Raw genomic sequence first — 27,401 nt, forward strand, 5'->3', positions numbered from 1 at the left:
GAGAGATAAGATAGCGAGAGAGAGAGAGAGAGAGAGAGAGAGAGCGAGCAAGCAGGGGAGCACCAGGCGGAAGGAGAGGGAGAAGGAGAGAGAGAAGCTTAGTGCTCTCCACTGAGCAGGAAGTTCGATGTGGGGCTTGATCCCAGGACCCTGGGATCATGACCTGAGTTGAAGGCAGACACTTAATCTACTGAGCCACCCAGGCGCCCTCAGGAAGCCTTTCTTAGGTCTCTACCCCATTCTCTCTCCTGACCAGTGTTGCCCATTGTCCTTAAGGATCATAGTCCTGGGCCTGAGACAGTTGTCAGCCAGCCTTGGAGTGAGGAGAGGGTCTTGGGGAGCTCTCCAGGTTTTCTGCTGGCTTTCTTGGACCCTTCTTTCCTCCTCCCTCCATTTCCTACCTCACTGGTGTTTGAGTGATGGTGGTGGGGGGCACCCTGCAGGCTCTTGTGCATAGTGCTTGGGGTGTAGAGCGCATGTATGAACCCCATACAAAATGGCCTGCTCTTTCCTGGGCTCCCACAGGCGAAGCTGGTCCGCTACATTTGCAAGCAGCAACAGTGCAAGCTCAGCGTGGCTCCCAGTGAGAGGACCTCGGAGCTCAACAGCTACCCTCGCTTCAGTGACTGGCTGTGCACCTTCAATGTGAGGCCAGAGGTAGTGCAGGTAAGCGGGTTGTGGGGCTGGGGACTGGAGAGGGGGAAATGGTTGGGTGGGGGGTTGTCAGGCATGGGGGACCACACACAAACCCACGGACTGGCTCCTGTGTGAGTGTGACTGGGAGGACAGTGGCCGTGGGAGGGACCCAAGGCAAGTGTGGCTCTAGCCTGTGTCCCGGGGCCACTGCCAAACGAGCTGTGGACAGCCTGACCACACTGATGGTTCATTGATATCCCCCTAAGAACACCCTGTGGAAACGTTGGCTGTGTGACAGGCACCTTGCTATCAACACTTTGTCTAGATAATCTCACTTAATTCTCACAAAACCCCATGAAGGAATTACTCTCTATTGCTGCTTCATACTTGAGGAAATTAAAGCACAGAATGGGTACGTGACTTGTTTGAAGTCACACAGATAGCAAGTGAGCCACTTTGGGATTTGGAAACAAGAGCCTGAGTTTAGTTTTCTCTTGTATCTGCTGTAATGTAGTATTTTCGCCGCACAGTTCCCTCTTCCCATCCAGCCGGCCTACCCACCCCTCCCCACCTCAACCAAGTAACTGATCGGCCAGTGAGCCTGGAGAGTATATCCTATGCCGAGTGTCAGGGGCACAGGGCCCTCCCCCCACACCCCCCCGTGAGGCATCAGTAAATTAGTGCCTAGCAGGTGCAGTTCACCCAGCCAGGTCTTTCAACCCCTTTGATTATAAAATTAAAAAGTTGTTGGCTCTTGCTATTATTTTAAAAGCAATAGGGATTTATTATTTAGACACACCTTGGAAAACGGAGGAGGGGAATAAAAGTCACACATATATTCCCACGACTCAGCAAAAGTCCACAATCATTAAGATTTTGGTATTTCCTTCTGGTTTTCTTCCCCCTGCTAATAGTTAAGTCTTCTAAAAATTTCTAATGGGTCAGACCCGTGCTGTAAGGTAGTTACGAGCTAACGTGGCTACTTCGTCCTTGGAACGTGGCAAATCCACGTTGAGATGTGCCGTCATTTCAAGGCTAGAAGTTCAAAGAGGTGCTGAATTCTGAAGACTTCATATAGAAAAAAAGTAACACGAATAACTTTTCATGTTTTGTATACGTTCAGTATATATAATTGGGGTCTACTAAGCAAAATAAAATGTTAAAATTAATTTTGTGAAATACACTCACTTTTTAAAATGTGGCGACTCAAAAACGGAAGTGTGTGGCTTGCATTGTATTTCTCTTGGGCAACACTGGTTCAAACGATCCTGAATAAACAGTTTTGTTTTGCTCTTACCATATGCTATTGCTAGCCAGCATGTTTTCTTTGTAGCTTCACACTTAATAACGCCCCCCCTTTTAAAGTAGCTGTGTGATGTTTGATTGCGTGTAGGGGTGTGGTGTGTCAGGCGGGAGGTTCATCCCATCCTTGGCTATTATCTATAACACAGGGTTAATATGATTTCTGCAGCTCTTTGTATATTTAGGAATTTTCCCTGGGAGAGATTTCCTGGACAGGAAGTGGCGTGATCGTAAAAGGTCCTGTCATGGGGAGGAGGAGTGGGAGTGCATGGGGGTGAATGAGGGGACCCCGGAGGGCTCTTAACATGTCACACGTGTCTGACCTGACCTGGTGCACACCACAGTTACAAAGCTGGCAGGAAGGGACGCCTGGGTGGTTCAGGGGTTAAGCGTCTGCTTTGGGCTCAGGTCATGATCCCAGGGTCCTGGGATCGAGCCCTGTGTCGGGCTCCCTGCTCAGTGGGAGGCCTGCTTCTCCCTCTCCCACTCCCCCTACTTGTGTTCCCTCTTTCTCTCTCTTTCAAATAAATAAAATCTTAAAAAAAAAAAAAAAAAAAAACTACAAAAAAAACAAAGTTGGCAGGAAGGAGCTGGTCTTTGTGAAGGTTGAGGGCAGCTCCTCTGTGACATGGAGTGCCCTAGGACTTTATTTAACATTCAAACGCACACATCAGGCCCTCTGGTCTCACAGCTTCCTGCTGCCCAGGAAGGATATCTCAACAACATGGAATGGTTGTCCGTGGTGACGTGTTGAAAGTCATGGACTTGGGAGCTGGGGAGCGTTGAATGGTCGCCCCTGCCCCCCAGCCAAGCCCAGCCTTTACCCCTCCCCGCCCCCAGTTGCAGAGATGGGAAGCAGCTTTTCACACGGCGTCTAGAACACCGTGGAGGGTGCCAGGGCCCCACAGAGGTAGTGACTAGCCCGGCATCTCACCGGCGGCGTCCCTAACTTGACAGGCAGAGACCGCAGGTTTGGAGAAGCTGAAGGGCTCTGGGATGGTCTGGAGCTGGGATGCTCTCGAGGTTCAGACAGGGGACTGGTGGACTCCACACTGCATTCTCACTTCTTTTCTAGAGGCCGAGCCACCTCTGACAGATGGCTTAGCTGTTCATGACATTTTTCTTGGGGCTACTGAGATCTGGAGTGTGCCAGACACCCCGTTGCAGCCGTGTCCGTCTGTGAGAGAGGAGCCAGGTGTGCCCAGTGCAGAGGCTGGTCCCAGGGAAGCCGGCTGCAGGGCCGTTTAAGCCCCTGGAGAGCCCTGTGGGGGGCGGCTGGCACAGGGGTCTTCCAGGCAGGCCCAGAGGCATAGCAGACACTGAGTGAGGTGGTGTTTGAGTCATGAGGTCATGAGTGCGTCAGAGCCAGCACTGAATGAGGGGCAGGCTTGTCTGTAGGGAGGCGTCAGGCGGGCGGGAGAGCCCAGGTGCCTCATGTAGTTTGGGAACCAGGCTGCTACCCAGCCTCGGGGACTGAGGTAGCGTCTGAGCAGACAGTTCGGTGGGAATGACAGGGTCAGGGCAAGAGAGCAGGAGTGTCTCCAGCTGCCTGGTAATCTCCCTGGTGACCTGGAGACCATGAGGCGGCTCAGAAACAACCATGTTTTAGGCGGAGCTCTTGTTCTCCCCTTTCTATTCAGAGACACATTTTCTTCCCACCTCTGCCCACCTCGGAGAATGGTAGCGTCAGCCACGGAGTTGCTCAAGCCACAGCCCAAGAGGCCATCCCTGAGTCTTCCCTTGCCCTCCCTCACATGTGCGAGACTTTAGCGAGCCTTGTGGGCTCTACCCCCCAGATCTGCAGACCTGCCCCCCCTCTCCATCCCCAGTGCCAGCACCTCTCTTGCCCGGACTCCTGCAGCAGCCTCTTAACTGTCTCCCTACTTTCATCCACTCCATTCCACTTCCACACAGAGCCAGAGTGCCCACTAAGAAACATAATACAGATCATGTAATTTTCCAGTGCTTCCCATTTCTTTCTGAATAAATGCCAGATTCCTCACCCACTTGGGCCTCTGCTGGCCTATCTGACCTTATCTTTCTCACCCTCCTCTTTGATCCCTTTGGTCTGACCTTTGCACTCCCTCTTCCTCTCCTTGGAGTGCTTTCTCCTTGGCTTGTCCTGTGGCTGTCCCTGTAGCAGGAGGTCCATTGTCCCCTCCTCTTCAGTCTTCCCTTATAACCTGGTCTAAAGGTCACTCCTACCCTTTGTTTTCTACCAGTGCATCTTGGCTGATTTTTCTTAATGACACCAACCACTTTTTGGAGTATATCTGATTTATTTGTTGTTTGTGGTCTGTCTGCTGTCTCCCACTGGAATACAAGCTCCGTAACAACCCAGCGAGTGTTGGGCTCACTGTGACTGTCAAGAGGCAGAAAGGGTGAATCTCATGGTTACATGGTAGGTGTCCCAGGAGTTGAGGGTTTGGTCCTGAGTGGGTGGTGACACAGGTTACTCCTAGGTCTGGCTTTTCATACCCTGCAAGAGAAGGCACTCTAGAATCATAGCCCCAAAGATCCACCTTCCCAGTTCTGCGCAGCTACCCACAACTCAGGCTCCGGGAAGAACCCTGGGGAAGTTGGTGCCATTGGGAAGGCTGAGATAGGCCAACACCCCAAAGAGTCCTTGGGTCTCTTTGGCACTCCTCTTCTGACCATATCAACATGCTTCACTCATTAAGGGGTTGTGGTTCTGGAAGCCCGACTGGCCTTCCTCTGCGAGGCCTCTGTAGTCTGGTTACAGGCTGCACTGGGACCTACATGCCTCTTGCACTCTGAAGTGATTGTGGGGTCAAGTGCTTAGAGGCACAGTGGTGTTCAGTGGGTTGAAGGAGAGAAAATTCTGGCACTTTCCTCACCTTTCATCCTCAGCTGCTGTTAATTCCTGAGTGAGAACCAGCCCCACAGAGACTGCTGGAGGTTTGTGCACAGGTAGCTCAAGACAGCCATCTGGGGAGCGAAAAGCGGGGGGGAGTCAAGGAAGGCCAGGAGAGCAGGGGCTGGCTGGAGGCAGTGTTCTGAGTCAAGAGGCAGTGGGAGTCAGTTCAAGGCCTAAGAAGGGCAGCAGGAGGACAAATGCTGGGCCCCGGGCTACCTCCCGCACCCTTGCCGGCTCCAGAGCTCACTCATGGGCATCCTTACCCAGAGGTTGGAGGAACTGAGGCTGAGGGGGTGGGAGCAGGAAGAGGGTGGGCCAGGCTGCCTGAGAGTACCTGGGGCGTGGGCCAGAGGCTTTCTGCTTGGGTTTTAAGAATCACAAGGAACCATTGGCCCAGTATCTGTTTATCTTCCCTGAGCCCTCCAGATCCCTTTTCTCAATCTTACTCTATTTCTTCCTCTCAGATCTCAGGTTGGTTCTTAGGCCCAGGCCAGAGTATGCTGAAGGTTGGAAAGGAAGGTTGGAAAGGAAGTTCTCATTAGTAATCCTAGCCTCTGCTCATCGGGGCGGGGGGCTGCCTTGCCTTGGCTCTGCTGCTGGAGTCTATCCTTGTACCTATGGGGGGGTGCACAGTGATGGGGGCCCAGAGTTAGAGCAGCATCCGGCACAGGCCTCATGGTGGACCCAAGGGGTGTGGGTCTTACTTTTCACTCAGACAGTTTGGACTCTGACGCCCACCCTCCCCTGCTCACCCTAGACGCTGATGGGTCTTGTGGGCTTGTAGCTGGAATTGGTTCTAAAACTGCCACTCACCAGGGGCGCCTGGGTGGCTCAGTGGGTTAAGCCGCTGCCTTCGGCTCAGGTCATGATCTCAGGGTCCTGGGATCGAGTCCCACATCGGGCTCTCTGCTCAGCAAGAAGCCTGCTTCCTCCTCTCTCTCTCTCTCTGCCTGCCTCTCCATCTACTTGTGATCTCTCTCTGTCAAATAAATAAATAAAATCTTTAAAAAAATAAAAAAATAAAAATAAATAAAACTGCCACTCACCAAAGATAGGTGCAGATCTCAAGAAACTTGAAGCTCCAAACACCATAAAATCCCATGCTTTGCCCCCCCCTCCCAAAAAAAGTGACCTCGGAGATAGAACCCTTTAACTTTTTTTTTTTTTTTAAGATTTTATTTATTTGATAGAAACACAGCAAGTGAGGGAACACAAGCAGGGGGAGTGGAAGAGGGAGAAGCAGGCTTCCTGCTGAGCAGGGAGCCTGATATGGGGATCAAACCCAGGACCCTGGAATCATGACCTGAGCTGAAGGCAGACATTTAATGACTGAGCCACCCAGGTGCCCCAGAACACTTTTAACTTCTGAATGTCATCTGAACATTGTTTATTTTCTCAAATAAATGTTTTATTTTGGAATAGTTTGAGATTTACGGAAAAATTGCCGTGATTGTACAGAATTCCCATATATGGCCTTCACCCAGTTTTCTGCCATCATTATCATTATACGTTCCTGCAGCGCACGTTTGTCAAAACTAAGAACACAATGTTGGTACATCACCATTGACTAAATTCCAGACTCTCTTTGGATTTCATCAGTTTTTCCGTTAGAAGCTTCCTTCAGTTCTAGGAGCCAATCCAGGATAGCACATTGTTCTTATTTACATACAAATTTGTTTCCTTTTTATTTTTGATAGTTGCTAAAATGGGCTCGTACAGTATTTTTTCAGTCTGAATCTCATCTCTGCGTGAGTCATACAAATCCATCTCATTCCTCTTTAATAGTAGAATTGTTAAGAGGGAAGATTTCCTCGAGCCAGCCTAGCAGTGACTGGGTGAAGGGTGCCCATGGGTGCACATAGAGGCGCACACAGAAAGCTTCAGCCTGTGTCCACAGGCGTCCACCTCCAGCTGGAGGTGGAGATGGAGACTTTAAAACAGGGTCCTGGGGGCGCCTGGGTGGCTCAGTGGGTTAAGCCGCTGCCTTTGGCTCAGGTCATGATCCCAGGTCCTGGGTTCGGGCCCCACATCGGGCTTTCTGCTCAGCAGGGAGCCTGCTTCCTCCTCTCTCTCTGCCTGCCTCTCTGCCTACTTGTGATTTCTCTCTGTCAAATAAATAAATAAAATCTTTAAAAAAAAAAACACAAAACAAAACAGGGTCCTGTTATGTGGCCTTTCTTTCCTTTTTTTTTTTTTTTTGGTTGGTTGGTTGGTTTTTAGGAGAAGAGGTCTGAATCATGAAGTCTGGCAGTTTCCTTTGCTGAGCCATCCATGCTAAAGGGCCCCAGATGGTGGGAGCTGTCCCTTCAGCCTCTGTGTTCTTTGCGTATCTTGCCCTCCCCCCAGGAAAATAGTGCCTTTCTGCTGCATGAAGAGGGGGCTGGATGCAGACGTGGCCCCAGGCTGGTAGTGGCCCTTCCTAGTTTCTGGTGTGGAGGCAGGGCCTCTCCTCCCCTCCTTTCCTTTCTGAGTTAGATCTCACCTCCTGCTGCTCCAGAGCCCACAGTGGGTGCTTCTGACATATGTGATCTTTGATTCTAACTCCTTTGGCGACCAGCAGCTCAGGAGACACCTTCATACGTTGACCCCACGTACACTAGATCTTCCTCTAGAGTGACACTGTCCAGTAGAACTTTTGGGACGATAGCAGGATTCTTTACCGCCCTACCCAACATTGTAGCCACCAACCGCGTGTGACCAGGGAGCACTTGAATATGATGAGTGCAACGGGGAAGCCAAAATTTAGATTTTGTTTTATTGTAATTAATTTTCACTTAAAGAGACATTTAGCCCTCGCTGTGTCAGACAGTGCTGATCTGGAGCCTGCCCTGGAGGGACCCCATGCTCGCAGCCAAGGTGCTAGAGACACTCCCCCCACCCCAGGAGCTCACAGGCTACTGTGAGACTTGCCGAGAGCTGATATCAAGTGCCCTGATGGAAGGCAGTCTGGGGTCCAGGGGAGGAAGCTGTCAAACCCACCCTGGGAGGCTGGAGAAAGACCAACACCAGGGGAGGGTTTCCCTCAGAGCTGGGAGCTAGGCTGAGCTAGGAAGGGCAAGAGGGCAGGAACAGTACCAGCAGAGCCCCTGAGGACTGAGTGTGCTCTTTGGGCCTCCTAAGAAGTGTTTGCAAAGGGCTTGCCCTGGGAAGAGACCGGTGAGCAGACGGTCACTTCGTGGAAACCTTTGTGTAGGGGCATTTATCTGGAGACTAGCACCATGCCTGTGTGTGTGTGTGTGTGTGTGTTAGAGAGAGAGAGAGAGAGAACACTAGAATTGTTTTAGGGACACTAAAATCCCTGCTGGTGAGAAGGCTGGATTCATCATGAGGACAGTGAAAGGTGAGCCCGTGCTGGTGTGGGAACCTGGAGCACTGCATGGAGGAGGGGCTCTCAGGCCTAGCACTGAGCACGAGACTGATTCAGAGCAAGGTGCCTCCACCCTCCCCAGACACCTAGAGTCACACACTGTGACTCTTTCCACCCTCCCCTGCCAGACCTTCCACAGGCTAAACATCACAGCTTCATGTTCTGACTGCAGCTCAGGGGGGAAATGATTTCAGAGCCTGCTGGCATGAAGCCATTTTTGTTGTTGTTGTTGATCAGCAATTTCCCTGTTGGAAGTTGCTAGAGGAAGTGGTGAGCACTGGCTGGGATCCATCCTAGCCGTGAGAGGTGGGCGCTGCAGAGGCCAGGACCCCAGGGCCCAAGCCAGAGGCCATGGACTCCCCTGAAGAAGCTCTTACTGGTGGCATTTTCTGAACTGAAGATGCAGGCGAGTCCAGTAAGGGGCTTTTGTTAAAGCCCTGACAGGGCAAGTTTCTCTATCCCTTCTCCTCTACTACTCTCATGTTCCCATGTTTGAAATCAGGCCTTCTCTTGGGGATGGGAAGCGAGCTCCCTGGGGTCTGCCGCCATCTTGGTTTCCCATTGGCTGGGAGTGAGCGTGGCCCTGTGTGGGCCCCGGTGGGTGGGCTGTGTGAAGCCAGAGGCTGTGGAAGAATAAACCAGGAAAGTGAGCTGGTGTTTGGCTCCTAGGTTCAGCTTTAATGCACATTAATCCTGCTGTCAGTCTTCCGGTCATCCCCACCCTCTCCCCGGGGAGCCAGAGGCCACACTGTTCAATGGCCTTGCTCTTGGCAGCTGGGAACAGCCTCTGAATGCAGCATACACTCTCTCCGGGCTGTGTGGGGAGACCCAGGCCAGCTTGTCAGCCTCAGCGGCCTGGGGCTGCTTGCCACTAGGGATTTAAGGCATCAGGACCAGCCCAGCGGGATGGGGAGATGGAGGCCTGGGGCGAGGGCTGCTGTGCCCGTGTCACCCAACCAGTCAGAACAAGAGATGGAGATGGGATATGGAAGGAAGGTGGCATTTTGTGCGCTTACCATCCTATTTAATCCTTATACCCGGGGGAGGGGGTGGGAGAGACCCCTGGTCCCCATTCTATGGCTGAGCAAACTGAGGTTCAGAGAAGTCAAGGGACCTCTCAGGGTCATACAGTGAGATGATAGCTGGGTCAGGATTCTAAAGCCAGTCTCCCTTCCTTGACTCAGCTTCTTACTTAGATTAGCCCAGCCTGGGGTTACTGTATGCCATTGTATGATTGAATTGAACTCTTTCAGGATGCCTGGGTGGCTCAGTTGGTTAAGCGTCTGCCTTCAGCTCAGGTCGTGATCCTAGGGTCTGGGATCGAGCCCCACATCAGGCTCCCTGCTCAGCGGGGAGCCTGCTTCTCCCTCTGCCTCTGTCTGCCACTCCCCCTGGTTGTGCTTTTTCTCTTTCTCTCTTTTTCTGTCTGGCAAAAAAAATAAATAAATAAAATCTTCAACAAGAAAATAACTTGATCTCTTTCTGTCTCCCTCCTTCTCTCCCTCCGCCTTCCTTCCTCCCTCCCTCTGACCTTCTTTTCTTCCTCTCCTCCTCCACCTTTTCCGTAATACCCACTCATTCTGTATCCATTGATCACTTACTCTGATTAATTACCACTGGAGATTAATTGATGCACAAAATACAGTCTTCCTTGGGGGCGTATCAGGTGGTGGGATGTACACAGCTACAAATAGCCCCCTTGGAAGCAAGCTGACAGGCCCCAAGGGAGGAGGGGCTGAGATGGGGCCTGGTACAGAGCTGAGGGCCTTCCTGCGTTGTCTCCTGTCCACCCAGCCTTGCACTCATTCGGTTTATACTTAGCTTCCGTTAGATGCCAGGCCCTGTTCTAGGTGTTGGGCCTGAGTTCCCGTCCTTACTGAGCTGGCATACATCCATCTGTCTCTCCAGTCGATGAAGTGGTTTATTTTCTGAATCTGAGCCAGAATGCTCTGTTTTAATCTTTGAGTGTGAGGCGCCCCTGGTTTTTAGAAACCTGAAAAAACCAGAGCGTGACTGTTCTGGTTAGCCCCCCATACTGGTTGGCATTTATGAATGGTGAGCCCATCTCCTCAATCCTCTGGATTTCTGGGCTTCCGAGCCCAGTGAAAATGGCTTAGACTGGGGATCCTGTGCCATTCGGGCAGGAATCTGGCTTTTTCCTTTGCTGCTCTGTCTCTGCCGCCTGGCACATTGAAGGTGTCTTGTTGAATGAATGACTTCAGATCAGATCATCCAAAGAATTTTGGTCCCTTGGGCTGAGGGGTCTCAGGAGTGTTCTCCTCTGGGCTCGTGAAGGTTGAGTTTTGGGAGCCTCTGGGGGCTGGTGTCTGGGGGCTGCCAAAGGCGGCTGAGTCGGGGTTCCTGAGCTGGCTCCGCTGGACTCGGTCTAGCTGTGTGCCTGTAGCCCTACTGTGGGATGAGTTAGCGTGTGCCTGAGCCACCTCTGGGGCCACCCAGCATCTGGGCTGTCAGTTTCTATTGGGTGTCCCTTCTTCCGGGACTGGCCTTAAAGGCAAGATTGCTCTAGAACACATCGAACCAGCCTAGATAAATCACTGGGAAATTCTTATATCAACACCACCCTGTTTTAATTATTGTAAACAAAAGCCCCCTCTCTTACTACCCTTCTTTTAAAAGAAAATCAACATAGGCATTTTGGTGGCTTGGTTCTCATCCATATGCTTTTGGGGAGGTAGCAAGATTAGAAATAGGCAGCCCAGAACCTGGTGTTGGGAGGCAGACAGAAACTTGATTTTGCTACTTGTTCATGGACAAGTCTCTTACCTCTCAGCTTGTTTACTCGTCTGTCGGTTGTCTAGCTAGAAACTAAGCAGTCACTTCTCATTCCTTCTGCTTCCTTACTTCCACGTTGGATTAACTAGCAAAGCCTGCTGGCTCTATTTCCAAACATATATCCCAAACCCACTTATGTCTCTTTTTTACTATGCCCCCTGCCACCCTAGGCCTAGCTACTACATGGACTTGTGCAGTAGCACCTACATCACTCTCTATCTACTCTTGCCCTCTTCTTCATTTCATCTCATTTTTATAAGCCAGGAGTGATTTTTCTTAAAACCCAAATCTGATCATCTCACTTTTCTGAGTACAGTCCTTCATTCAGTGTCTTGCCCTCAGCATGAAATCCAAACCCCTTCACTATTACCTGGTAAGGCCCTGAAGTATTTGGCATCTGCCTCCTTCTTCCACACCATCTCCTGTCCTCCTTACTCTTTGTCTTGCGTTAGAACACGTCAGGTTTCCTGTCATAGTTCAGGGCCTTTGTATGTTCTGTTTCCTTTGCCTGGAAATTTCTATACTCTCATGGCTAGGATCTTTAGAAATGTGATCTTCAGAGAGGCCACCCTGTCTAAAATTAGATGCCCCCCCCCCATGTCTCAACATGCTCTCTCCTTTTTAGCATTTATTCATAAATTTCAGTTACATATTTTAGTTTATGTTTTCTATTCTGTGTTTCCTATTAGGATGTAAGCTCCCTAAAGAAAAGAACTACTTATTTCATTTGCTGTTGTATTCCTAGCCTGGAATAAAGTGCCTGGCACAGAGTTAGTATTCATAGTGGCTGTCTGTCGATGAGATGGATTGGGGGGGAGTTAAATAGATGGTCCGAGGGTACGTAGTAATTACTTACTTAGTACAAGCTATTATATTCTCCTCCTAGTTAGAACATTTCCGTAGCGAGTTCCAGTGCTGACTGGCTTACACCAAAGACTTTGGTCAGCTTAAGTAATAGAGGTTCAGCGAGGTCTGGATGCGGAAGCTCACATGATGCTGTTAGAGTGTACTTCTTGGCCAGACCCACACCATGTGGCAGGCACCAAGGCCACCAGCAGCAAAGCCTCACTTTCTTCCTGCATCATGGTGGTGCTTGTTGGTGGAGAGCTTCTGCCCCAGGACTGGAGCTGGAAAATCCCGTGGAAAGCTCTGCATGGCCTACCTTTGGTCCCATGTTCTACCAGAGTCAAGCTCCAGGCTAGGAAGATGGAACATACCTGTTGGCCCACACTGGGTCACGGCTCAGCCCTTGAGCAGCACGGTGGGGACCTGAAGGGTAAGTTTCACCTGCGCTCTGGAAATGGATTCCTGGAGGAAGGACAGCTCTGTGGATGGCAAAAGACGTGTATTAACACTCACACCCCCAGATGACAAGAGTGGTTGGTTCTACCACAGCTGCTGGGGTCCCCGCCATCACCAGGGGCTCTCTGTGGGGCTGGGTCACCTGGCTTTCCCCTGAGAGTCACAGGGGTAGCCGCTGTGCCCTCTTTCCTTCAGTGAGCAGGACGCCTGTGTCTGCAGGAGACCCAGGGCCTCAGGCTCGAGATGGTGCGTGAGGCCTACACCTTGGGGTGGGAGGGGAGCAGCAGAGATCTCATTTCTAGAATGTAATCAGTGAGCCTAACCCCTCATTTTTTGTTTTTAATGACATTTCTCATTTTCTTCACTGTGAAAGAAGGATTTATTTTAGATTAGAAAATGTAGAGAAGCAAAAGAAATGAGTTACCTGTAATCCTTCACAGAGCCAATCATTGCTTCTTGGCTTTTTACTTTTCTTTTTTTCTTAATATCCAGTAATTTACCTGGATGTTCACTTTCAAAATGTGTAAAGTATAGAAATTAAAATGATAATTCTACCATTTGTTGATGGTTTACATCATCATCTTACTACTCTGAGGAAATGCTATAAACATTTTAGTGCATTTCCTTCCGGTCAGCATTTGTTGTTGGCTTTTCTTTTTCTTTCTTCCTTTTTTAAAATGAAGTTTATTCATGAATTTATGCTCTAAATTTTTTTTTTTAAGATTGTTTTATTTTTAAGTAATCCCTATACCCAGCATGGGGCTTGAACCCACAACCCTGAGACACAGGGTTGCACGCTCCACTGACTGAGCCAGCCAGGCGCCCCTGTGCTGTTAATTCTTTAGTGAGTGTTCCCATCCTGCCCGGGGCTGAGTTATGAGCTTTACACGGAGTGTCTCATCTTAATCCACCTGGGCCACTCTTAACAAAATACCATAGACTGGGGGCTTGCTGGGGGCTTATAAGCAACAGAAGTTTATTTCTCATAGTTCTGGAGGCTGGGAAGTCCAAGACCAGGGTGCCAGCAGGTTCAGTGTCTGGTGAGAACCCACTTCCTGATTCAGAGACTCTGGTCTTTCTGCTTTGTCTTCACATGGTGGGAGAGGCCAGACAACTCTCTGGGGTCTCCTTTATAGAAGGGCACTGATCCTGTCCTGAGGGCTCCAGCCTTATAACCTGATCACTTCCCAAAGGCCCTGCCCCCCTTGTACCATCACCCTGGGGATTAGGTTTTGAGGTGGGCGCACGAATATTTAGTCCTACAGCAGGAGGCAATGCTTTTATGCCCAATATGTGACTGAACTAGAGAAACTGATGATGTCACTTACCTAAGGTCACCTAGATAGTATGTGTCGTGGCCAGGATTCATACCCGGCTCCAAAGCAGGGGTCACAAAATACACACACACATTTTAAATTCTCGCAGATAGAACCACGTGATACATTCCTTCTGTGATCCCTGAACATTTCTCCTTTTTCAAGATTTTATTTTGAAGCAACATTTTCTAAATCTAGAAATTACTAGAAATTCTAGAAATTAGAAATTCTAATTTAGAAATTACTAAATCTAGTAATTACAAGTGTTCATTGCAAGAAAATTTGAAAATTAAAAAGCTCAGGAAAGACAACAAAATCCCCCCCATACACGACTCCACCAGCCACTGATAGGCAGCCCCTTAACTTCTTTTACATTTTTCTTTTTCATGTGCATCGAGTAAAGTTCACTGTTCCCAGCATATCGTTCTAAGAGCTTTGACAGCCGAGCCTCATTTTCCATGGTTGTCTTGGGTGCCATCTAGGGCATCCAAACCAGCCAGCCCCAAATGTCTGAGAGCTCCAGGAGGGTTGAGGGTAATTGGAGTTCATGTGGGGGGTGGGGTTTCCCCAGATGATGATTCACTGGGAGGGGGGAGATGGTCATGTTCCTTGTTGACTCAGGTCAAACTTTCTGGAGGTGAGCAGCGAAAGCGAGGCAGAGAACACTTCTCTGTCCATGGCCTGGTATCCCGGGTATCCTGGGTGTCTGGGTCCCCGGGTCTCGGACCCTGCAGTGAGGCCCACCAGAGCCTGAGTGTCTCACAACCAGCATCTGCTCCGGGAGGTATGTGCTGACTCCCCAGCTCCCAGGCACAAACTATTTTTGGCTACAGTGACTGTTCACTACAGTCATGAAAACAGAAACTCCTCTCCCTGCCTTGTCCTTCTCTGAGACACCGCACCCGGGGCTCCGGCTGCCGGGGACCCTGGGCTTGGGCCCCTCACCATGCATTGCCTGTGGAGCTGGGTGATGGCCAAGGCTGCAAGGGGCACGGGGACCCCACCACCTGTGGTCCTGCGAGAAACAGGAAGCCTGGACCAGCGCAGGCTGGAGGGTTGCAAGGTAGGCGCTGGGGTCCGGGATCTGGTGGCCCTTCTGCGAGTCCCCAGAACCAGTACATTCAGGCTGGGCCCTGAGTTCTTGCATTGCTCATTGTCTGTAGAACAGTGTCTGGAAAGATCTAGATTATGATTTCCATTTCATTGTTTCATTCCCTGAGTCTCTTGTGGTACAGGCTGGAGAACCATCAGGATCTTACTAGAACAGATCTTCCCCATTCTTCCAGTGAATGAATGACTTTTGGCTTGTTCATGCTTTGGGTTTGAACAGGATACATCCTTGTTCTGAGCCTGCTCCTTCTGTAGGGAGCTTAAGAAATGAGACTTATGCAGGTAGCCCCAGCCCTGCCTGTCAGGGCTTCTGGTCACCCAGGCCAAAGAGGCCAAAGCGTGTAGAGGCTGTGAGTGCTAGCGTGGAGTTACGAGGGTCAGGGTCCCCTCCGGGCTCTGGCACTCCCTGGCCGTGTCTTCAGTGAGTCACTTAATCTCTCTGAGCCTCCCTTTCCTTAGCTACCGAGCAGCTGTGCGCAGGCCCACTACACGAGCAGCGACAGGAGCAGTAGTGGTTATTTTTATGACTAGACTGTTTGTGGAAAGAGGAAGCACGTAGAGAAGCTGAGTAAGAATCAGCGTGCCTCGGCCCAGGGCAGGTCTTAGGCTGTGTTGCAGGACCTGGGTGTTTGGGTGTAGCTGGTGACATGGGGTTTGCTGCTACTTATCAAAAAGAAGGAAAGGCTGCACTATCATCGGTGGGCATGGGTTGGGGTGGACAAGAACACGGAATTGAGAGTTTCTGCCCACTTGCTATCTTTTAAGCCACCAAGATGTAAGAGACTTGCCGGGCTCTGGGTGAAGCCATGAGCCCGGAAGCGTGTTCTGGGTTCCTTAGGGCTCTGGGCCCACAAGGCAGGCACCTGGCTTGGCGTCCCTCAGGCTAGCACCTTTGGAGGTGATTCTCAGGGAAGATTTCAGGGTAGTCCATACCCTTGGCTTACCTCTTAGAGCAGCTTAGAGACTCTGGCAGGAATGAAACCTTTACATCTGGGTGAGGAACGCCCATAATGAACAACAGTGAGCTCTCTCAGAGGCCCGGGATAGCCTGGTGCCAGACACCGGCAGGGGTGTTGGGAAATCTGGGCCCTGGTCTTGGTGCTGTTGTTCAAGGTGACTCCGCAAGGTTTCCTCACCTCTGTGGTCCTCTGTTTTCTCCTCTATAAAGTGAGTGTTAGACTAACCTGTTTCTAAGGTCCCTTTTAAACCCTGCCCTTTGACCGTGGCAGAGGAAGGATTTATCCTTCCATTTCATCTATCTGAGTATCCAACCTCATGAGTATCCATTAGCCCCTTTCATGCCCTCACACCTTGACGGCACCAGGGAGGCCCTCCTTGGCTCGAGTCTTGGCCATCCTCTCAGGCTCCACTGGGTTCCCCTACTTTGAGGCCTGTTCTTGCTGTGGAGCAGGAGTTGTTTACAGAGTTTCTGGAAAACTACAGAGATCTCCTGAAAGATCTCGGTCTCCTGGGTGGATGCCCTTGGGGGTGGCGTGAAAACAATGCGGCCCCTGTTTTCAGGTGGAATGGCCTGGTTCTCAGGTCTCTGGCCTGGGTGCCCTTTGTGTGGCTCTGCATATCCCCTACCCAGATAGACAGACAACCAACCCCAAAGGACAGACTGCATAACTGGACACTAGCACGTGCCATTCTGGTGGAGGGGTCTGTGATTGGGCTCTTGGCCCCAAGGTGGGGCCAGGCACATACCAGGCCTGGGCACTCTCTGGTGCGGGGAGCCTCGGTGGCTGAACTCAGCTCCCACCCACGGGTATGGAGGAGGAAGTAAGAGACTGTAGACCTGTCTGGGAACCCTCTTTTTAATGGCGTGTTTGGATCAGGAGAGCTGCAGGGGGCTCCTACCAGCCAAGAGTAAAGATGGCCACGGATATGGTGGTGCCCAAGAGCCCCTGTCTGTGCCTTTGCCCTCAGGAGAGCTGGGGTTTCCCATGGGGAGATCCATCTCAAACCAGACCCTGCTCCCTTGCACCCTCTGTGTGGGATTAGCAGGCATCCCAGTTTGCCAGGTACAGTCTCAGTTTAGGGCTGTTGTCCCTGGGCAGTTAGAGCTCCCGCTCCCGCTCTGAGGTGTCCCTGTGGGGAGGGTCCCTCATACACCCCCCCTTACTCAGCAGCCTCTCGTCACACAGCTGCTGGCCTGGCTCGCATCCTCATTGCCCCCTGCTTGTCCAGCTCTCACCAGCTGTGTCAACTGGGGATGGCAGGGAGGGCCTGCTGCTCTGGGGAAGTTGTACCCCCCACCCCGCCTCCTGCCCTACTTGTGCAGGAAGGGACTTTCCTGTTTGCCAGTTCCCCAGAAGTCAAGCATCACCCCAGTGTTCGTGGAGCCCTCTGGCTGCTGGCAAGCTGTCCCCCTGCCCCACCCTGACCCCAATCTTATCTTTGAATGTGCTCATTTTTGTTTATTTGTTTTAGAGTATTCCTTTTCTGACTTGAGGTTTACTCTGGAGTCTAGTGGACAATAGGGCTTTTTTTCCCCCATAATCAGCAAATATCCTGGGTGTAGAGAACTGGCCTTGGAGAAGCCCACGTGTCTCCTGTCTCTGTTTTGGGAGTAGCGCGTGCGGAGGGGTAAGCATGCAGCCCCGAAGCGGGTGTCTGTGCGTGTGCGTGTGCGTGTGTGTGTGTGTGTGTGTGTGTGTTGGGGAAGGGATGGCTTTTTTTTAATGTGGGACGCGTCTGGCTGTTTTCAAACCACAACCAGGAGGAGCAGTTTTGGGAATGTGTGTCAGTGACACAGAGGAAGGTGACAAAATGCAGGTGGGCCTGAATGGCAGGTGGGGACCTCCCTGGGGGCCTCTCCTCTGTGTCCCCTTCTGCACACTGTGTGTTGGGGGGCTGGACGGGAAGAAGCCCTGTTGGCACAGAGGGCAGCAGGAAGGAAGGAGCGTTGAGGCACAGGGCCACGAGTTGATGGGACCCTGCAGAGTTGATGTGTGTTTGTTGAGTGGCTGGATGACCCCCTGGGATCTGGGATTGCCACACTGTGTCCCATAGGCCAAGTCCGGCCCACCACTGGTTTTTGTACAGTTTTCATATTTTAAAGTGCTAGGAAAAAAGCAAAGAGGACTGTTGGGTGACACCTGAGAATGATAGGACACTCAGGCTTTAGCGTCCAGAGTTTTACTGGAATGTGGCCTCACCCATTTGTTGACATCTTGTCCCTGGCTGTTTTGGGATCTAACGGCAAGGTTGGATGGTTCTGACAGAGACCATATGGCCTGCAAGGCTGAAGATCATTCCCTCTCTGTTCAGGAAAAGCTTGCCAATCCCTGTTCTAGTTACGTTGGGGCTCACGGGAGACATAAGACAGGCTCTCCGGGAAGGTGGGGCCGGCCCCTGGGGTGACAGCCCACGCCACCAGAAACTGGAAATCCTGTCCCAGGTGGTGTTAGGAAGCACAGGTGTCCTCCAGAGGGCACGAGGAGAACGTAGGGCCTTGGAAGGGAATGTGGGGGAGAAGACCATGGGAGGCCACCAGCAGGTCCTTTTAACCCCACAGCCAGAGGTCGACTAAGCTCGGCACAGGGGTAGGGGTGGGTATGGAGCTGGGCAAACCGGCTGTGACCTATGATGCCGAGTGTACTCTGCCCTGGGCAAAAGAGCTCACTTGATAGAGCGGATCAGAGGGCACCAGCTCGGACAGGGCCAGTTGGCTGGGAATAGGAAGAGGTGGCCATGCCTCAGTCTTCCCCGTCAGGCTATGTGGTCTCGGGCAAGTTACCTGCCGTCTCTGAACCTTATCACCCATCTCAGGATATTAGGAGGACTGTGAGTGTTGCCTTCTGTAACTCATCTAGCAGAGCACCTGGCCTCTAGGAGATGCATAATAAATGCTCATCACTTGCCCTTTTCCACCTCCTCCTTGGCTCCTCTCCTTTTGACTTGCATCCCTCCTCTTCCACACCTTACCCCACTGCTGCCCCAGCTTTCTGAGGCTTTTAAGCCCAGACGTACAAATGCACAGGGCAAAGACAGCCACTCCCTGAGGATTCCAGCCTGGCTCCCCAGTCTCCAAGCCCCCACCCAGTCTTATAGTGGGGAGGCAGGCAGGCACAGACCTCTCCTGGGACATCTGGGAGCTTGGGCTAGGCTGGGGTTGAGTTGAAGGAGTGTGGGCCTCATGAGAAGACAGGCAGCTGTCAACCCCAGGGCCCAGCCCCCTGGCCAGACCTGCCTTCTGGGCATTCTCAGACAACTTCTGCCATGGGCTACTTTAGCCAGACTTAAGGCCCTGCAGCCTATCTCTTCTCATGGTCCCCACCTGAGCAATTCTGATTTGATTGGTCTGAGGTGAAATGTGAGCATGAGGATCCTTATTAAAAGCATCCCCCCCCCCCGAACCCCTCTCCCCCAACCCTGCCAGTAATACCAGGGTGTAGCCAGGTTGACAGCCACCAATCTAATTCAGCCAAACCCACTCATTTTACAAATGATGAGACCAGACCCCAAGAGAGGGGTAGGGACTGGCCCAAGGTCATGGGGGTTCCAGTGAGCGGATCTGGCCCTTCCTTTACTGTTGTCCAGCTGGAGGTAGTGGAGAGAAGCCTTCCACAATGTGGCTGACTTCTCTGGGGAGTGGGTATTTCTCATTTCCCAGCACTGAGATAGGAGGAGACTGGGCCCAGGACTGGTTATAGACCAAGCCAGTACCCTGTGGACAAAGTTGTCTGTTGATTGCCATGGAAACCCTGGAAGGCTGCCCAATCCAGGCCCTCACTGCCTCAGCCCCACCTGTGCCTCCCAGAATTTCCAACTGTTGTCTCCCAAGTCTCAACTGTCCCTCCCCGTCAGCCCCCGCCATGGACAGAGGGCAGGGAGGAACATCTGGCAGGTGTTGCCCTCCCAGCTGTAGGCATGTAGGCTCCCCACCTGGGCTGCTAGAACAGCAACCTTGCTCTTCCCTTCTCTTTCCCCAGCTGCCCCCCGGGCCTCAGAGGAGTATAGCGGTCTGTGTCCCCATCCACGGGGCTCTGGGGGTCCACCTCTGGCCTCTCTGGTGTGACCAGTCCCAGGGGAGCATCTGTGGTGAATGATTCCGGCCCTCTCATTAACCCGCAGCCACGGAACTGGGGGGTCGGGGGACAGCCTGCACCCAAGAAATCTGGGTTTTGCAAATGGACCTGGAGAGCTGGAAGCACAGACCCATCCCTCGCTCTGGGACCAGAAGGCTAACTAGAAACACAAGGTGTGGGTTTGCCCCTTGGCCTTCCTTTAACCCCAGCCTTCACTGGAATTCTGCCTGGAGCTGCCCAGGTTTTTGTACATGGCCCACGCACAGGTGTTGGAGCCCCTGGCATCCCCTTCCTGACTGATCATGGTGAGTGTGGATGGCTCTCTGTGTCCACCGGCACAGGTTTCTAAGTATAGATGCCAGGCAGCCCCGTGGCTGCTGATAAGTCCCAGGATGCCATCTGATCCTTTGCCTGGCCCCTGACGTGACCTGCAGCCAGTTGCTGAGGGGAGGGTATAGCTGTGTTTGGCACGGCCCATCCCAGACTCCTGCTTTAGAGAATAGAACCGGCAGGTGAATCACCATAGACTGGCTGAGTGACCTCAGCCCTCCACCAACCCTCCTGTCTGATGGTCATCAGGAAGACGAGCCGCCTGTCACCTACTGGAGGACATAAACTAGGACCTGAAGGAACTGGTCGGGAGCAAGTGTTCTCCAGAGTTCTTGGCTCTGTCCCCGGTTCTCACCACCCCACTGCTGTGTTCAGGTGTGAGCCAGAACCTTGCTGGAACCGGGACTTGGGGTCCCCTGCACTGGCCGGGCAGCCCTGTCTTCCCTTCCTGGTTTCTAGTTCACGGTTTCTTTTTTGATAGAAGCTGGGATGGGTGGGGTAGGAATTCTCCTCGAAGCGGTATGGACTCTCAGTCTTCACCCCCTCTCAGGAGGCCCTCCTGGGGCCATGGGGGCCTCTTGGGCTTGAGGGGGGCTTCAGAGCAGCTTCGACTGCCTGCTCGTTGGCGGGTGTGTGAGGTTACCCGCAGCAGCCGGTGGGGCTCATTCCCTAATGTGCTTTCCAGGTGGAGATGCTCGGGAGAAGTTGCAGGTGGTCCGAAAGAACTTTCTAACTTGACCTCAGCCGGGCCTGTCACTGTGGGTGGCAGATGACATCCATGTGTGATGTCGGGGGTACTGAGCTGCGTAAGGCCTCGGCTGGAGGAGATGGCAGGCCTGCCCAGCCACACACACAGACGGACTGTCATCTAGCTGGAGGTCCTTCTGAGAAGTGGGGGAGGGGGGCTGCCTTTTCTTTGTATATGGGTTCCTCTGGTTCCAGCATGCTTGGAAACCCTACCCCGCAGGCACTTCCCCACCTTGACTGAACTAGCTTCAGGTCCGAGATCACTTGTAGGCATTGAAAAGCCCAGGCACTTTGTTTTCACGGTGGGGTCCCAGGGCCGGCATGCGACACCTCACTGAGAAGGCCAGGCCACCCCAGCCGTGGTGCCCAGGGCATCTGCCGCAGGGCTGCTTTCCTTCCCCATTTGCCTACAGAAATGAAGCTTTAGAAGTTGCTAATCAGACAGACCTGGGAATGTGTCCCATTCTTCTCATAGGGTCTCCTGGCTCAGGGTTCCGTGGGACTCGGGTGTGGTTGTTGGTGTGCACAGCTTTGCATTGGTTGCTACCATTTGAAAATCAGTTATTTTGTTTATTTATTTTAAGATTTGATTTACTTATTTATTTGAGAGAGAGAGAGATTGAACACGAGCAAGGGGAGAGGGAGAGGGAGAATCACCGCTGAGCAGAGAGCCCAATGTGGGGCTCGATCCTAGGATCCCAAGATCATGATCTGAGCTAAAAAGTCAGACGTTTAACTGACTGAGCCACCCGGGTGCCCCAAATTAGCTATTTTAAGATAAAGATCCAAATTTTTTTTTTCCATTATTTTCTATTTCTTTTCTCTAAAGAGGGGGAGAGAGCAGTGAGGGGGAGGGGCAGAGGGAGGGAGAGAGTCTTAAGCCAGCTCCACACCCAGCACTGAGCCCAACGCAGGGCTTGGACTCACAACCCCTGAGATCAAGACCTGAGCCAAAATCAAGAGCCAGGTACCAAATCCACTGAGCCACCCAGGCACTCCCAGATTTCCTTATAGTGAGATCTGGCAACCTTCCCATTGCCTCCCCTCAGACCTCAACACTGAGCGAAGGCAGAGGGTGGGTTTCTGATTAGCATTGACCTGGATACTGTTGGCTTTCTGTCCAATAAAGAAGTGTCTTTACTACTTTTGTCTCTAATAAAAGACAGATGGGAGGGCCACATCCTCACTGGTCTCATGTCTTCCCATGGCCCTGCCCTGAGGCTTGTGTATTTGAAACCCTAGTCCTCCAGGTAACGGGCTGACCTGTAGATAGCTTTTTTGGCTGCAGCTTTTAGGTAGAGTGGAGTCGTCCCTCTCCCCACTGCAGTGATCCAACCCTGTAGCAGTGGGGAGGGGTTAGGGGATGGAAGGAGCAGTCAGAAATGATGACCATGACCGTGTGCTAGCACTCTCATGTCATAGATGGACGTGCGCTGTTCACACCTCGAGAAGCTAGGCCTGTCCTGGGAGAGGGAGGAGCAGCTTCAACTGTAAGTGGGACCCTGGATTGGCTCTTCTGTCCCAGTCCCCTCCACCTGCCCCCGTTTTGTCTTTGCTGACCCCTGTTTTGAAAATGGAGCATAAGGAGAGCAGAGGAGAAGGAAGGTGGCCTCTACTGCCTCCTTCCTGTGCCGTGGGCTGATCCGTGAAGCCTCCTGGCAATGGGAGAAACTTTCCACTAATTCGAAGCTTGAAGGAAGTATCTTTTTTCTTCCCTTTTTTTTTTTTTTTTTTTAAAGGGAATGGATTTGAATGTATTCTTTCTCTTTCCTAGGGGGTTACTTTACTTCAATAAAGAACAAAGAATTTCCATTTCATAGTGTAGTTGGGGTTTTACTTTTTTTCCAGAAGGCAGATAGAAATTAATTCCTTTAATTTAATTTGAAAAAAATTGTTTCCCCTCAGGGTAGCTGTTGCCTCCCAAGCCTTTGACAGGTTGAGGAATGGCAGTGGGGGGAGGGAGGAATAATTGAAGGAGCTTGGGATCCCACACAGGTGGGATTGGAGTTCCTTAGATTGCCCTGCCTGAGGTCCCTGGGACTCCGGCAGGTGCACCTCACCCGTCCTTGGCTGAATTGTGTTGAGCTGCGAGAGTATGAAGGGCACTGAGCACGTTGTCCTGGCAGGTGGTTTGTCATAATAAACAAACTTACTATGTTTGAGAAGTGGAAACTTGGTGTGGGTGGGGAGGAGAGGAATAGAAAGACCGAATGGAAGGAAGAAAATCCCTATTTGCATGATAATTTGGGGATTTGGGTTTCTAGGCTTGTTTCTGAATCTCTGTTCTGGAGAACTGCTGAGTCATCACGGTGGGGGGGGGGTTGGCGGGTGGGGGGGGTACACATTTGGTGAGCATGGAGGACACTCCAGGGCAGGGTGGTGGGTCGTTCTGTGCAGGTGTGTAAAGGTCAACGTCACCGCCATTGGTTCGGGACAATATTGCCAAATTGATTTTCACAGTAGAGGGAAGGGGAAAGATGTCAAAACTGCATTTTGATGAAGAGTGCCTCAGAGGCCAATAAAGGGAACCACATGGATTAAACAAAGCTGCTTGCTGGGGACGTTTATCTGACCAGTCTCCTGTCTGTGCTGTTACCAGCGGTTCCCTGTGATGTTCTTGTTTTATCATCTGGAAGAATTTCTGACAACCAAGGGCTTGTCCAGTCAGTGATGAGCTGTTTGGTGCATATTTCGTATCTGTTTTTCCAAATTTCAGTGAGAATGCTCTAAACAGCTAGGAGATTCTTGTCCACTGTCCTGGAGGTCGAAGAATATACAGACAAGACACGGGGCAGGGGTGTGAAATATGGCAAGACCCCAGGCCCCAGCGGGGGGCCCCCACCACCAGCATCGCAAAACCCCCCAGACTATTGCTCTAAGGACTCACAGCCAGTATCTCCTATCAGCTTCAGTGTCGATGCCTGAGTCTACGATTTACAGCAGCATGAATGGACAATACCTCTTGTAGAAGAAAATCACACCGCTTGCGGACATCAATGAGAATGAGCTTAGATTCTGAAGAACTACAAGTTTATGTGAATCATTTGAGGTGGGATGTGTGGCCTTCCCTGACATAGAATATCTAGAAAATCTAGAAAGGGGCTGAAAAACAGAAGAAAAATCCTGATCCCCAATCCCACCCTCCCTTCCCTGCCACCCATCTTGGAGCTTTCTTTTTGGCACTAAGCCATATTATATTGCTTTGCAATGACTTGGTTTTTTTTTTTTTTTTTTTTTTTTAAGTTTACTTTTTTTTTTTTTAAAGATTTTATTTATTTATTTGACAGAGGAAGAGAGATCACAAGTAGGCAGAGAGGCAGGCAGAGAGAGAGAGGGGAGGAAGCAGGCTCCCCGCTGAGCAGAGAGCCCGATGCGGGGCTCGATCCCAGGACCCTGGGACCATGACCTGAGCCGAAGGCAGAGGCTTTAACCCACTGAGCCACTCAGGCGCCCCTGTTTTTTTTTTTTTAATGTCAGTCACTGGAGGACAGAGACGCATGCCATCTTTCCGTGTGTTTGCTCCAGCCTGGGTATCCCACATGCCTCAGAGTGGTCAGAGCTGGAAGGGTTTCCTTCCTCCTTGATGAGAGAAGAAAGAGCACAAGCTTTGAAGTCAGGCCTTGATTCAAATATTCCCTCTCTGTATTAGTTTTCTGTTGCTGTATAACAAATAACCACAAACACAGCATCTTAAAACATCTCCATTTCTTAGCTCACAGTTCTGTAGGAGGAGAAGGAGATAGAGGGGCTCAGGCTAGCTCAGCTAGCTTCCCAGTGTAGGATCTCATCGGGCCCAAGATTTTAAGGTGTCAGCAAGGCTGGCCTTTTATCTGGAAGCTTTGGGAAGAAGCCGCGTCTAGGTGCGTACAGGTTGTTGGCAGAAGCCAGTCCCTTCTGCCTGTAGGTCTGAGGCTCCCTTTCCCTTGAAGGTCAGCCAGGGGCCATTCTGTCCTGGAGGCCCCCTGCGTCCTTTCTCATGTGGGGCCTCCATCCTTGGAGTCACATAGAGTCCTGTCACACCTCTGTCTCTCCCTTCCTCTCTGCTGCTTTGAACCCTGGAAAGGTTTTGACTGGGTATTAAATAAGGCGAGGTTGCAAGGTCCTGGACGGTGCTTGGTGAGGGTTCATTCTTTTTAATCCTTCTCTCCTTAAGCCAGTTTTATTTGGAATCTATCTTGTCTAATTCAGATACAGCAGAATTTCAAAGGGCCGTCTCTATTTGAAGTTTGTCATTCTCAAAAGTTGTCGTGATTCGTCATTTTTCTGTGCAGAGGCATAAAAAGAAACAGGCGACGTGCCCTCATCGTAACTTGGCTGTTTTTTCTGTCCTTCCCCCACCCCAGCCCTGGAGTTCCAGTGTCCAAGCTCAGCTGCTGTCTCTGGGAGCGCTGGGGGTGGGGGCGAGAGCTGGCTGCCTATGTCCTCTCGCAAGTGGTGGCTTCTGGTCTGCAGGCCGGCCTGCCAGCACCTGGTCCCTGCCACTCAGCGGAGGAGCCCAGCCCAGGCCACAGAGAGGCTGAGGAGGGTGCCAGGGCCGGCCTGAGTGCTCACCAGCTCTCCGTCTGTCCCTTCTGTGCTCCCTCAGGAGATCCTCAGCGAGCTCACGCTGGATGCCCTGCTGGACATGAATGAGGTCAAGGTGAAGGAGACGCTTCGGCGCTACGGGGCCAGTGCCGAGGAGTGTGGCCGTCTGCAGTACGCCCTTGCCTGCCTGCGGAAAGTGACAGGTCTGGGTAGGTAGGACCGGCCTCCCCAGGGTGGAGGCCAGCCCCGTCAGTTCCCTCTCCCTCCACCCAGTTTGGAACACCAGCCTGCCGTCTCCAGGCCTGTCCTGATTCCCTGGGGCCACTGACGGGGGTGGGGCGAGTGTGACCCCGGGTTTCTGGGGCAGCTTGGAAAGGCCAGAGTGTGTGTGATTGGTCTGATCTGAGATAGAGGCTTTGCCTCTGGACTGCTCTGGCTAGGAAGGACCCAGGGAAGCGTTTACTATCATCAGAGACCTTAGTCTGGTCCACTGGGTGGGTCCTGTGTGATTTCCCCTCTTTTGAGCACATGTATGGGGCTCTGAACCCTCCCTCGGCTCCCTGCATTCTAGCCCCCTCCCCACCCGGGCTCACCTCACCCCCAGCCTGCTCCCTGCCTTCTCCTGTCTCCACCGGCTGCTGGTTGTGTGCTCAGAAGGCAGAAGTACGATGAGAGAAATTGTGTGATGTTTCAGCTGTGAGTGTGTGCATGGCTGCTCCAGGCAAAGTGTGTCATCCTGGATTTACAAGGAGTTCCTTGGGAATTATTTCCAGGCTTTTTAAATCTTGCCTTGGAAGCTTTAAATGTCATGATTTCAGGTTGCCACCACACCGAGAAGACTTTACAGTGAGCCTGATGAAAGGAATTAGTCCTATTTTTTTTTTTTTTAAGATTTTATTTATTTATTCGACAGAGAGAGATCACAAGTAGGCAGAGAGGCAGGCAGGGAGAGAGAGAGGGGGAAGCAGGCTTCCTGCTGAGCAGAGAGCCCGATTCGGGGCTTGATCCCAGGACCCTGGGATCATGACCTGAGCCAAAGGCAGAGGCTTAACCCACTGAGCCACCCAGGCGCCCCAGTCCCATTTTTTAATGATCTGAGCCACCTGTCTTATTTCTGGCTGCCTGAGGCTTAAGGAAGCCACTAAACTTTATATTCTGCTTGATTTTTTCCCCCCACAGAGGATTGGGCTTGATTTTTTTTTCCCCCCTGGACCCCATTGTCCCAAGTTCTCCTCTGAACGCAGAGCCCCGTGTGGAGTGCTCCACTCAGTTCCGAAGACCTCGATAGGCCAGGCCTCCCAGCAGGGGTCCAAAAATAAACATTTGAGGGACCTAGTCCGCATTCTCATGCCCACATTTTACAGAGGGGACTGAGCCCGGATTCAGGAAAGGGCTTCGCCGAGGACACACAGCACTGGGTGGCAGAGCTGGGGTTCCAGCCCCAGTCTCTGTGAGTGACTAGCTTGTTTTCACATTGGGGAAATTCAGAAGTACTTGCCACCCAAGCTGGACCGGGGTGGGTAACTTGTCGGCCTTCCCTCCTTAAGCCTGAGTGGTAAAAGAACGGCGAAGGAGCCGGCACTCGGAAGGGTGGTGACCTGTTTGTGTTGGGAGGGTGACGGCCCGTCCTGGGTGCCAAGCCAGGGGGATCACCAACTCATTCAGTGCTAATTTATGAAGCCAGGCACTTGCCCTGTGTATGGTAACACCTTTCTCAGTGGTGGTGGGGAGCGCCTCTTGTGGCTAAAGCATCAGAGGCGCGGGGTCCCACAGTGGGCGTGCCCCAGAGCTGGGTTTCTTCCTCAGAGGGAACTTTTCTGCTCTGCCCTGGAAGAGGCCTCTGGGGGAAGATAAGGTCTTTTCCACATCCTTCTCATCAGGTCTTAGCTTATGGACCCTGTGTCCACAAGAGGGTCCTGGCCACACTCTACCCAAATGAGTCTGCCCAGCGGGGGCCTTCTCGGGACCAGCTGGGTACTGCCATTGCCTTGCCTCTTAGGTCACGTGGTCAAAGTCTTTATTGCAACTAACAGGCCTTGGTGAGGGCAGTCTAGTGGTGGTTA

At 51.8% G+C, this 27,401-nt stretch overlaps 1 protein-coding gene across 8 annotated transcripts in view; it reads left to right on the forward strand.

Annotated features, from left to right (window-relative positions):
• Positions 1 to 27,401, forward strand: part of KSR1 (kinase suppressor of ras 1) — a 146,952-nt gene that overhangs the window by 77,765 nt on the left and 41,786 nt on the right. For 7 of the 8 annotated variants that reach the window (XM_047709058.1, XM_047709066.1, XM_047709063.1 and 4 more), the window contains exons 2-3: positions 526 to 666; positions 25,400 to 25,547. In XM_047709058.1, coding sequence (XP_047565014.1) covers positions 526 to 666; positions 25,400 to 25,547 — 289 coding nt within the window. Of the gene's footprint in view, positions 1 to 525; positions 667 to 14,438; positions 14,658 to 25,399; positions 25,548 to 27,401 lie in introns of those variants that run through there. The other variant, XM_047709065.1, reaches the window with a different exon arrangement.

The sequence above is a fragment of the Lutra lutra genome, chromosome 16 (assembly GCF_902655055.1).
Source record: "Lutra lutra chromosome 16, mLutLut1.2, whole genome shotgun sequence".
In the NCBI taxonomy this organism is placed as follows: domain Eukaryota; kingdom Metazoa; phylum Chordata; class Mammalia; order Carnivora; family Mustelidae; genus Lutra; species Lutra lutra.